This window comes from Strix aluco, chromosome 2, assembly GCF_031877795.1.
Source record: "Strix aluco isolate bStrAlu1 chromosome 2, bStrAlu1.hap1, whole genome shotgun sequence".
NCBI lineage: Eukaryota > Metazoa > Chordata > Aves > Strigiformes > Strigidae > Strix > Strix aluco.
In genome coordinates this window covers 9,185,575-9,197,756 of record NC_133932.1, presented here as the reverse complement: position 1 = coordinate 9,197,756, position 12,182 = coordinate 9,185,575, and the positions used below count along the sequence as shown (strand labels likewise).

Genomic DNA, 12,182 nt, shown 5'->3' with positions numbered 1-12,182 from the left:
GTTTTTTTCATTCCCTTCCTCCTCAAATCATTTCACCATCTGCCTAGCCTCCGGCTTCTTTTTTCCTTTTTTTTTTTTTTTTTCCTCCTGACAGGGCAATCCTTTCAACAGTCTCCAGATGCAGCCATCATAGCGGGAGGAGCTGTGACTCTCAGCTGTTTCCAGATGGGAACCACATGCCCCTATGTGCAGAGTTTGAGGACAAATTTCCGAATCGCTCCAAGTGCTGTGGGAGTATGGGCTATCGCTTGTCCTTTTCAATAGATTTTGCCTCAGTGAATGACTCTGGCATGTATTGCTGTGCTAAAATACAGATTGATTCAGATGCTGAGGAAGGTGAGCACAAATCTCTTCGTGCAGAAAGTGATATGATGGCTGTGAAGATTCTGCCTCAGCTCTCTCTTGGTACAGTCAGCTGGCCATTGCCTACAGAGTTGAGGCCAGGGGTCCCTGCAGAATCAGCTTGGGAGTCTACTGGTTCAACTATCATTTTCCTCACACCATCAGAAGATGCAGCCTTCTCTCTTTTTCTGTAGAGAGCAGAGTGGGCAGTGATGAGAGGGGGTTATTTCCAAAGGCAAACAAGAGCCTAGTTCTCGGGGATCTGAACCAGGTGTTGTCTCTGTGGAGAAGCTAGGACCTGCAGAATGCCCAAGGCCAGCTGGAACCATCCAGAACCATTGGGAAAGCTGAGAAGATTTTGTGGAGGGAAAGATCCTACAGGTGTGTGTGAGGCAGTGAAACAGAGCTGATGCTGGAGGGAAAGATGGTAATGTGGCTCCAAACCACCTCTTGTACTTGGTGCAAAGGGCATTGCAGAGTTCTGTGATGTAAACCTCAGTTCCTTGGCAGCACTGACACCTTGGAGGCTGCAGGGGATCAGGTCCTTTCCTCAGTGCAAGGGAAGGGGAAGTGTGCAGAAAGAAACCCATGCCTGTTAACTGTATGAGCATGGAGGAACTCAGCTTCTTCCTGCACTTCAACTGCTCACTGGAGGACAGAAACCACGTTCACACACTTTGTGTCTCAGCAGAGACACACAGAATTTCAGTGCCGCCTATGTTTGTGCTGATATTGCCAGTACATCATATGTACATCATGATGGTTTCTCTGTTTCCTTTTCTTGTTTAGCACCACACAATTAAGGAAATTGTTAGCAGCCTTTGACAGGAAGATAACGATTCCCACTTTTCTGGAGACAGGCAGGAGGAAAACTTCAACATCAAGCATGTAAGAGAATCAAGAGAGACCAGAACACTATTCAGCTAGGGATGTCTTTCTCCATATCATGCAGCTATGTAACACCTGCATAGCTATAGCATGCAGCTAATAGCCTGTGCATGAAGCCCTTCCCAGTGACACAGACTGTAGTCATCCAAGAACAACTCCAGGTGGCCCCAAGAATAAGGTGTCTCAGGAGTCTATTGTATCAAAGCTATTTTATCAGGGTAAAGTCTCCCAGCTACAGACATGCCCACAGAATAAATAGATCCATGGGTGCTCTCAGGCTCCACTGATCAGTTCACACCAGCTGTCTGGGGACAGGCTTGTTCACTAATCACCTTATTGCTCCTTTAGCAGATATTACCTTTCTCTCTGCATCACTTTTTTTCCCCTTCCCTATTTCTTTTTTGTTTTGGTTTTTTTTTTTTTTTTTTTTTTACTTTTTTAAAATCTTAAAATGGTTTGTTCCTTTTTTCTGCTATTTATTTTCTCTCAGGAATTCTCCCCCTTTTTTGCTGTGGCATTTAGATTTATTTAGGATAAGTTGAGATGTCCTAGGAAATCTTGTTACCTCCTTTTCCAGATAAATCAAACAGTGGACATCTCAGCTGTGACCCACAGGCTAACAAAGTGTTGTAATCCCTGCCTATTGAAAACTGATAAGTTTTCTCTCTTTCTTTTTTTCCCCCCGTCATTTTGTCAGAGCTAGTCCTTCTTATTCTAGAACAGTGTCATTTCTGAGTCACAGATCGTCCCCTCCACCCTTCCCCAAGAGACATGTTGACTTTTACACAAACCAGCATAATTTGTTGCCCAGTCCTATTCTTAATGCTTCTTTCAAGTGTTGTGCCTCTTTCAAGAACTTGGACTGACTGAGAATTTTAGCTCTGTCTTGCCTTTGGAGCATTTTAGTTAAGTAACCACTTGGTTAATTCCCTTCCTGTCCTGCCATGTTGGTGCAAGGTTTTCATGCCTTCATATGTGCACTCAAAAACATTGCATTTGATCCCACTGGACTTTTTCCTCAGAAAAAAATAGAGAAAGTACAGGGCATTTTGTCCTGTTGACCCTCAGGCTTCAATCAGGGCTCACACGTCTGTAATCCTCTCACTCCTGCTGTGCAGAGCTGTGTGACAAAAGCAGTATGTGGAAATGTCAGCAGAGAGAGCGAGCGGGAGAGAGAACTAGTGTCCTCATATCTCAGTGCTCTGCAGAGGTCTGTTGCTCTCACTAGATAGCACAAAGGAGGGAAAAACATTCTCAGCCACCTCTCATTGCACTGTCCAACACAGGCATTAGTGGTGTTCCAGCCATGTAAGAAGGGAGGCCCTGTCAGGCTGTTCCAGCAATTTGAAAATCACGAATGGCTTATAATCTGAGAATTGGAATTTCTTCTTTACCTTGACACATCAGGGGGATAGTGACAGAGGAGACTGGGAATGTTTCCAGACTACTCTTCTCAACATCCCTGTCTGTCATATTTGAGAACGCACTCTGCCTGATCACAGAAGCATTTCTTTCTTCCCATTTTCACCTCATCATCTTTTCATCACATCCTCTCCTCTGTCCTCCAACAACTTTGTCTCCTTTCCCCCAACATATGAAGCAAAGATATCAACCACCCTCCACTCACAGTGGTCAGGGAGGGAGAACCTGTGACTTTCAACTGCTTCCAGATAAGAACGCTGTCTCCTGGTGAAAAGAGGATGAAGGGAAGGATCCAGGCTACAGCTCAGGGCTTTTTCTGGAAAAGGGCAGATGCTGCGAAGGAATTCAGCAGGTGCTTCCAGAGCAATGGGACACAAAGCTACAGTCTGATCCTGTTTGTATGTTGTGCCTATCTCAATCACTCAGGCACCTATTACTCTCCTAGGAGGCATCTCAGTGGCAAAGCATCTGAGGGAGCTGGGCACAAACCTCTCTGTAGGCAAATGACACTTGCTCCTTCTTCTCCTCTCCCTCCCTTTCTTCCAGTGTCAGATTTCTTTTAAATTTCTTCCCACTTCACCTATTCTCTGCTTTTTCTATCCTTTTATTTTACTCAAACTCTCTATTTCTGTTTTCTTTTTTAGGAGACAGCTACACAGCCCATTGGCAACTTTGACAGATTTTTCATGGACTTTCAGTTCCGGTGCCAGCTGGGGTTAGGAGGTGCTAGAACCAGAACCCAGGAACGTATGTATTTGGACTCTTCCAGGAAAACTAAGCAAACCCAGCACGGCCAGTTAACCGAGCAAAAAGGTATAGACAGCAGCCTCAGTGGCACTGGTACATGAAGGGAACAAGCCCTAGCAAGAGGTGGTTTCACTCCCAAAGTAGAGCTTTCAGGGAGGTTCCACTAGGGAATGTTCAGTCATATTGTTGGGGGGGGGGGGGGGGGGGAATCAGGGGCAATGGGGAGCATTTCTGTTGCTGCCTGATGTTTTCTACATTAGGAGGATGCTGCCTGTGTGATTCAGCACACTCTCTCAGCTGTTTTAGGCAGTTTTGTAGCACCAGAGTCCTTGCTGATAAACAGAAAGATGTTCGGCTCCAGAAATGGCTGCATGTAACTGACCGAAAGACTCCTGAAGATGTGTCTGGAAAATGTTCCAAGATCCTGCTGGTTGCACTACAAATATTAAATATTTTCCCCAGAGTGACACTCCCTGCCTCTGTCCTCCATATCATAGCCTATGGAAGTACCCAGAGAAACGTTGCACAAAGGAGGAGTGCCTGAAAGTCTTTATTTTTTGATAATTTCTTTATGTCCGGTCCCAAAATGGAAGAAGATGAGGAGGAGAAAAAGCAGGTCACATAGAGCGAGAGTGTCTCAGTTGGCAGACATAGTTGTTTTGATCCAGGAGACATAATTGCAAACCTTAGTGTAAACCCCGGGATAGCCTCTCTGCGCACATCCGATACCCCAGGAAACAATACCCTGGAGCTGTCCATTGCAGACTACTGGACCGCCGGAATCCCCCTGTGCACGTAAAGAATACATATTCAGCAAACGGTATCAGCGTAAGTGATGAGCCAGAGAACCCAGAAATCACTGACATTTGAGGGAGCTCCACTGGGCTCTCGCTACATAGAAGTTTTACAAAGGTCATTTCTGATTACCACTCTACACCTGACGCCACTGTGCCGAATGTTAGCTGCAAGGGCACCACAGCTAAGGGTAAGCCAGACTATTTCTGACGGATGCAGTCCTTGGCAGATGCTTAACATATGTGCGTCTTAAACGTTATTCTGCCAAATATTTCCATGGACCTAGGTACGTGTAAAGTGCAGAGCAATTGTCAAGTGTGTTCATTTTCCAGACTGCCTGGATCTTGCATACTATTTCCTTTTCGGTGAGTCGAAAACTAACATTTGCATCCTAAGCTCTGAAGTCGCCATGACTACTATTGTCTCCCTGGTGCAGCACTCCTCCATTTTCAATAGCCTAAGGTGCAGGAGGTGGCATAGCCTGCTTGTGGAGACTTCACTATCTCAAAGAAGGGACAATGACTAACTGAGTGGGGAAAACCCTAGCCTCACTCAGTAAGCAACTTTCACCCTCAGTCTCCACTGTTGTTCAAAAAAAAAGCCAACATTCAGACACGCCAGTGCAGTGAGGAGAGCAGATTCTCTAATGTGATAGCCCATTCTACTTGCAAAAGGCAGGAGAGAAACATATGGGAAAGGCGAGGCAGATGTTTTACCTGGCAGGAGTCCTTCCCTCCCTCCAGGAATCCTACACATATCATGTTCTTGGTAATCTGCCCAGGGTAGGCTTTGCTGCACTCGCTTGAGGAGAGTACAGGAGCCTTCAGGCACTGCAAGGTATCTGGAAACGAATCTAGAAGAAAATAGGGAGAGATGTTTGGTGACATCTCTGAGTTTATTTCAGAGCCCAGAGAAGATCTTCCTTAACAGAAAAATAATCTCTGAACATCCTGTTTTAGCAGTCATCGTTTTTCCTCTGAACGGTAATCACAGCATGGATTCCATTTGTTTAGATGGAACAGATTCTCCCGTGGGTCTACCATTCTACACTGCAGCCATGTTAATTTTTCTGATACCTAGAAAATCATCCATGGCAAGTGTGGAGCTAAGAGCTACTCTTGTAGCACATAGCCTGGAGGAAACTTGGGCCTCAGGAAAACCTCTGGTGTAGGTTTAGTTTTTGTCAGTGGATTAGACACCAGTCACCATTCACGCCTCTGACCGTTGGTGTAGGAGAATGGAGCTCTCTCGTAGTAATTTTAGATCCACAATCACAGACTTTCATCTTGTTCTCAGAGAACTCACAGTTCTATTGACATTACTTAAATTGCTAGTGCTTGGCACTGCACAGCTGATAGCGCCAGGCCACAAGATTTACGGCAGTGTGAACATGCTGGTGAATGGCACATGGACGACCTAAGTGACGCCATGTTTGTAACACAGAACAAGAGGAAGGACCTTATAAAGGCTTGCCTTTAAAGCAGTTAAATGGTTACTGTCCTACACAGACAGATCGCTCAAAATGGCCTGTCCCACAGCACTTCCCGGTACTATTTGGAGTTAATTGTGGGGTCTTAGAGTGTCTCCCAGACCCTCATGATGCTGCACATTCCCACAGAGTACTCACTGCCATTGCTGAGTGTGTTGCCCCAGCCAGAGATTAGGCATGTGGTGCCCGTGGCCACACAGCTGGTAGGCAGAGGAATTGTTTGAACGGCTCGGTTGAGCTGGGCTGGTTTGGAAAGCTTGATGAGCATAATGTCATTGTCCAGTGTTGCAGAGCTGTAGCCGGAGTGGCGAATGACTTTAGATGAACTGATCAACTGCTCCGTCGATTCTGTGAGTGCCAGGTTATGTTTCCCGAGCTGCACTTGGATGCGGCTGGAAAAGAGAAGGAATGGCATACACTTTACTGCTACCGACAGGTTATGAGGAAGCTCCCCGTCACCGTATGCACTCGTTTCAACATCGCTATCATAGTAGCTGTTTTCATGCAGGTTATCTTTCTTGTCCTGCAATAAGCCCTGGGGATCCACACTGAGACCTTACCCACTCCCAGGACAGGTGGTGAATTTCTGCAGGTTTATTTTTTTTGAGCTGGGATGGGTTGAATGTATAACAATGCTTTATACAATCATTCTGGAAAAAGGCAAACTGCTATCACTCTGACCTCATTTCTCTTCCTGTTCTCCAGTGACAAAGCTTTAGCAAGATTAATCCAATTTATAAGAAATGAGAGCTCATAACTCGTTGCTAGATTACCACATCATCATTCCAGAAAGTGCTCTGCATTCACAGAAACATTTGCAGAAGTGGAATACCCCTTATGATGCCTCAGCACAGCTTCCTGAATGAGCCACCCATTCCTTGGTTGCCTCCTGTCAGAACGGAGTCACTTACATATTTGGATCTCACAGCTCGGAATTCCTGTTAGAACTGAACTGGAAGAAAGAAGTAGGTTACGGAAGAATATAGCTTTTTTCCACTCACGACTTGTAGCAGTGAGCAGCTGACAGAACCCACTGGCTGCTGATGAGGGAACCTCCACAGAAGTGATACCCAGAATTCAGGGACACCTGGTAGGGGATAGAATTTGCTGCACAGGTGTAGCCTCCCACAATCTTGTCGTCGTCATCATCAGCACGGCTGGGGAAGGCAACTGGGGGATAAGAAGTGGCATATGTCAGCATCTGGCATAAGGAATCTTGGGCCCTTGTGGCTTACTGAAGCATCTCACTTGTAGCTGTACTTCCATAAAAACTCACGGTAGCAGTGGTGGGCAAGACTAATGGACATTCATTTGCTGCTCCCTAAAATAAGGTGGTCAGACTCTGACTGGCGTCTCACGTATCTGCATCTAAAGCACTGGCTGCTGGTCCCAGAATCAACATAAGAACATAGAAATGATCTTGCTGGATCGGATCAAAGGTGTGTCTGTCCCAAGATCTGTCTGCAGTAGTGGTCAACAGTGGACTGAGTGTACGTACAAAACAAGTCTGCAGTAGTATTTCCTTGGGGCACTCGCCCACAGTCCAAAAATTTACAGCAGCTTTAGAACTTCCCGAGCCAGAGGTGTTACCTTTGTACTTCACAGTCCTTAAGGGAGAGGCAGTCTTTTTTGAAGCTATGGACACATTTCAGTATTCTTGGGTCAAGCACCCCTATGAAGGCATTCATTCCCCATTTTGTGACACAAGCAATTATGAACTGACAGCAGTCAAAAGAAGTTGCAGTGCTCTGCCTTAAAACTTTTGCAAAGTTGAAACTGGACTGCACTTTCCCACAATAGACTACCTTGCAAAGGTGCTCAGAAAATCGGCTTACTTATGAATTACAAAAATAGAAGTAAAAAATATACTCACCGGCCACACCAACAAAGGTGACAAACAGTATGTATTTCATGATCCTGACACAGCCTCAAGCCCACACTGGTGGACTGGAAGCAGGAGCCGCTAGAAATACATTTTCTGAAATGGCCTTATCTCTAGTCCAAGGTTTTCCCCAGACAAAAAGTACACAGGTGGAAAATTTGAAGATCCAAATGTGGGCATTAGCAGGCACTGGTAGAAAGTACAAATAACATATCGGTTAATCATAAACCTTTCCTAAGATAGGGTGCTATTTTAAATTATTTCGGAGGGCAGACTTCAATTTAAAAACGCACTTGAGCTTTGGAAGATGTGTAGCTGTTTGCCTGTCTCATTCTTATATGCAGCACCTGTTGAGAGCAGACCTCAAACCCCTTTGAGATCCCCCTGCGCTGATGGTGTCACTCCTGAAAATGCCTATTTTTACCAGAAGCTGAACATTGTAGGTAATGGAGTGTAAGATACTATGTGTTTATTTTGAAACCAAACCAAACCAAACCAAAACCCAACGCCTCTCAGTGTTATTAAGTTTATTTTAGCAAATCCCTTTTCTTGAGTAATGTGGAGGGGTGGGGTTATCATATAGAACATTATTTTCCCAAATAAAATTATCTACTCTGTGCCCCATCCCCCACCTCCCAAAGCTAAATTGTTCAAATGTGGCAGTTCTCACCGTTATTTCTTTGAAAGCATTTCTCTCACCTAATCCATATGATAATATTGACCTAAGTACCCATCTGTGTTTTTTATTTAGCTTTGAAATGATCTATAGAGACTCATTTTTGTCACAGAACAATTTCAGTATGTGCTGGTTTTGGCTGCAGTAGAGTTAATTTTCTTCATAGAAGCTAGTATGGGGCTGTGTTTTGGATTTGTGCTGGAAACAGTGTTGTTGATAACACAGGGATGTTTTAGTTATTGCTGAGCAGTGATCGCACAGAGTCAAGTCTGCATGCTTGACTTCTGCTCCTCATACCACCCTGCCAGCGAGTAGGCTGGGAGTGCTCAAATAGCTGGGAGGAGACAGCCAGGACAGCTGACCCCAGCTGACCAAAGGGATAGTCCATACCCTATGACAGTGTGGTCAGCAGTAGGCTAGGGGGAAGTTTGGCTGGGGGGCTGCTGCTCAGGGACTGGCTGGGCATCAATTGCTTGGTGGTGAGCAATTGTTTTCATTTGCATCACTTCTCTTTCTTGGGTTTTATCTCTCTCTCTCTTTGTTATTTTCCATTTCATTACAAAGTATTATCTTCATTCTCATTACCAGTACTGTTATTTTATTTCAATTATTAGACTGTTCTTCTCTCAACCCATGAATTTTCTCACTTTTGCCCTTCCCATTCTCTTCCCTTCATCCTGCTCGGGGAGGGGAGCGAGCAAGCTGCTGTGTGGTGTTTTGTTGCCGCCTGGGGCTAAACCATGACATAGGATAACATTGATGTTTAGGGATGTCATGCTTATGAACAAAAAAGCTGTGAACACAACTAATGAGATCTTCTGAAGTCCTTCCCTGAAAGAGTGATAATTTCTGTTGTGATGCTGAGTTTGCTCAAGCTTATTAAGTTTGATGAATAATCATTTTCCAAGCAGCTTCATCATGTTAGCTCCTGAAAGACAACCTCAAGTGACCATAAAGAGAAGTTGTATGCTTTGAGATGCTGAAATGGAATGAGAGACTAAATAGGAATAGCCTTTCAACTCCATTTCTTGATCAATTTTTTGAGAGCCCTGGAGGCCTGGTACACACAGTGGCACTGTCCAGGTGGAAATTTTTCTTCATGGTAAAGGACAAGTCCAAGGCCAGGAACTCCTGAAGGAGCTGAATGACTTGTTTTGGGCTTTAAACTGGTATCAGAGCACAGTTCTCTTACAAACACGTTTTATCCTGAGAAACAAATGAAGCTTCCTGTGGAAAAGGGAAAGATCTGTAATAGTCTAAGCATGGCAAAATTTACCAAAGCTATCTAATCCCATCATAACTAAGCAGAGCAAGAACAATTCCTAATCTACAATAATGTATAAATTGATGTCCCTGTGGATTTATAATTTCTTTGTCCAAAACATACATTGGCATGGAGATAGGCTGTCATCAGATATTTTAAAACAATATTTTTCCTGAGATACAGCTGTTAGGCAACACCTAAGCTATGAAGGACAGCATCCTTTTCCTTCTTTTCACAGGGTTTAATATTTGGATTAGTAGCCACCCAAATTTCAGGAAAATCCATTAATCAGTGCCTGAATTGAGAAGCTCGACCATACCTGTCTTTTTCTTAGTACTTTTTAAATCATTATCATTATTGCTATCGTTATCATTATTTTATTTCAATCATTAAATTGTTTTTATTTCAACTCATGAGTTTTATCACTTTTGCCCTTCCAATCCTCTTCCCCCCATCTTGCTCAGGGAGGGGAGTGAGCGAGCAGAATGATGAGAATGATGACATCTTTGCTTTCAGCTTGAAATTGGAACACCTCCTCCCACTCCTCCTTCCTCTCTTTAAGACAATGAATCCCTACCTGAAATGTAAATACCCTCTTCTGCTCAATGCTGCTGAGCATTCTACAGACACATTGCAAGGGTTTTTTTCAGGGTCTTTCAAAAAATACACTCCGAGGCTACATCTCCATCTGCAAACAAGGCTCTCCTTTAATGCAGTGATGCTGCAGCAGAATGCTGGTGGCTCCAGGGACACAGGAAGGAGGAGGAATGGTGAATGGAGGGCAGCTGTGTTAGATATTATCAATGGACAAGCAACAGCAGCTTGCATTTCTACAAATCCATGTTCCTAGTTCAAGTATTTCAGTCAGCTGTATCATCACTGGACTCAGATAAAGTAAATACATTTGTCCCAGCTGATGCAAGATCCTGGGAAAGGGAAACCTGGTGAGGCCATGAGCTAACAGAGATAAAGCTTCCCAGGGGCATGAAGTGGAGGAGTTTCTGAAGCTGGTCCTTGTACATCTCACAGAGCTCATTGCTGGAGGGACCATTAATTGTCTCTTCCCAAGTCTCTCCTGCCTGGGAGGAGCTGGTTGAAAGACACCGCATCTAACCTAGGAACATCAAGTCCCCATTTGTTCATGGCCAGAAGGGTGTCTCGGGAAGGGTTTTTCATCATCTGCTCTTTGCATCTGTAATTGATAATCAGAGACAGGTTTCTTGTTTATGACGTTCCAGTTTAGTGGTCTCCAAAGTGGGGTGCATGCATCCCTGATGTTGCGCAAGATCATCCACTGGTGTGTGGAAAGAAAACATTAGAACTTCAGTATTATATGTATATAATTATCAGTTACTAAATATACATATACTGGGGGTGCGTGCTCAAATATATTTTACTGATAGGTGTGTGCAATCAAAAATGATTGGAGACCACTATTCTATACTCTCGCTGTTGACACTCTCAACTGCATTTGCCATTTTCCAATTCTCAACCTACACAAATATGCACCATGTGCTTTCCACCATGACACAGCTGTTGCATCCTGTTCCAAAGGTGCCAAGGTGTGAAGGCTGCACAGATTTAATTTGTGAAGTTGTTTGGAAGCTTCTGCTTTTCTGTTCTCTTCCTGACTCAGGGTGGTAAAGATGAAGCCTCATGTTTCAGAGTAGCACAGGGAGAACTCAGGAGGATATTTCAGAAGGAGGATATTTCAGGAGTTACTCTCAAGTCTTCCAAAGTTTCAACCTCTTTTGGGTCTTGCTAATTCCTCTGTAGCTCATTGGGTGCTGCTACACTAAGAAAATGGATTCAGACCTGCTGCTGTGAAACTCAATCCTCTTTCTCTGCCTTTTTTTTTTTTTTTTTTTTTTTTTTCCTGAGGACCCTGATGATGACAAGGTTGTAGGAGGCTACCAATTGTCCAGAGTTCCCTACTGGTGTCCTTTGAATGTTGGGTATCACTTCTGTGGTGGTTCACTCATCAGCAACCAGTGGGTCCTGTCAGCTGATCACTGCTAGAAATCATAAGTATGGATTAGGTTGTGTATCTAGATTCTAGTCAAATCTTGCAAAGCCACCAGATTTGGAGTATGGTATGTAGCAAAAGAATAGAGTCCAAGGTGGCAACACATGGTGCATCTGAAACCAAAGGAGAAACACTACCCTCTGTCTCACTGCATTATATGATCTTTCTAATATGCCTACATTCTTGGCATCCTATTTTGTGCACCCTAACATGCCTTTCTATGCACATTTGCATGTCCCTGTGGCTTACCATTACTATTTTGTTCTTTTCATTCCTCCAGACTTTCTCCATGGATCTTTCTTGTTCTGAATTTAAGGCATACCTCTGCAGAGAGAGCACAGATCAAGGATCATGCTCCTCTGAAATAGGAAATGTAATCTTCCTTCCTAAGCATTGCTCTAGTTTTCTGAAATGATCCATCTATGCTCACACGATTGCCACAGTTGCCAGCTGTGGATCTGCTGGACAGGATGCCCAACTAGCAAGACTCTCCAGACTCCCTCTTTCAGGAAATGATAAGGCTTCTAGAGCTCTGTGACACATACACCTTTGATTAGGGCAACACTCCCTTACTCTGTTCCAAGTGTCTGCCAGTCTCCATGTGGCACCAAGTTGTTCTACCCACGGTTAACTGCTGCTCTTCTCTGCTGG

At 44.2% G+C, this 12,182-nt stretch overlaps 1 protein-coding gene and 1 gene segment (V, D, J or C); one reads left to right on the top strand and one right to left on the bottom strand.

Moving 5' to 3' along the window:
- The window catches only part of LOC141917673 (T cell receptor beta constant 2-like), a 51,556-nt gene that overhangs the window by 16,433 nt on the left and 22,941 nt on the right, over nt 1–12,182 (top strand).
- Nucleotides 3,932–7,127, bottom strand: LOC141917706 (trypsin I-P1-like). The gene is made up of 4 exons (XM_074811104.1): nt 6,685–7,127; nt 5,822–6,075; nt 4,911–5,047; nt 3,932–4,186 (listed from the first exon to the last, which is right to left on the bottom strand). The coding sequence occupies exons 1-4, from the start codon at nt 6,882–6,884 to the stop codon at nt 4,037–4,039; spliced, it is 741 nt and encodes a 246-aa protein (XP_074667205.1). The 5' UTR covers nt 6,885–7,127; the 3' UTR covers nt 3,932–4,036.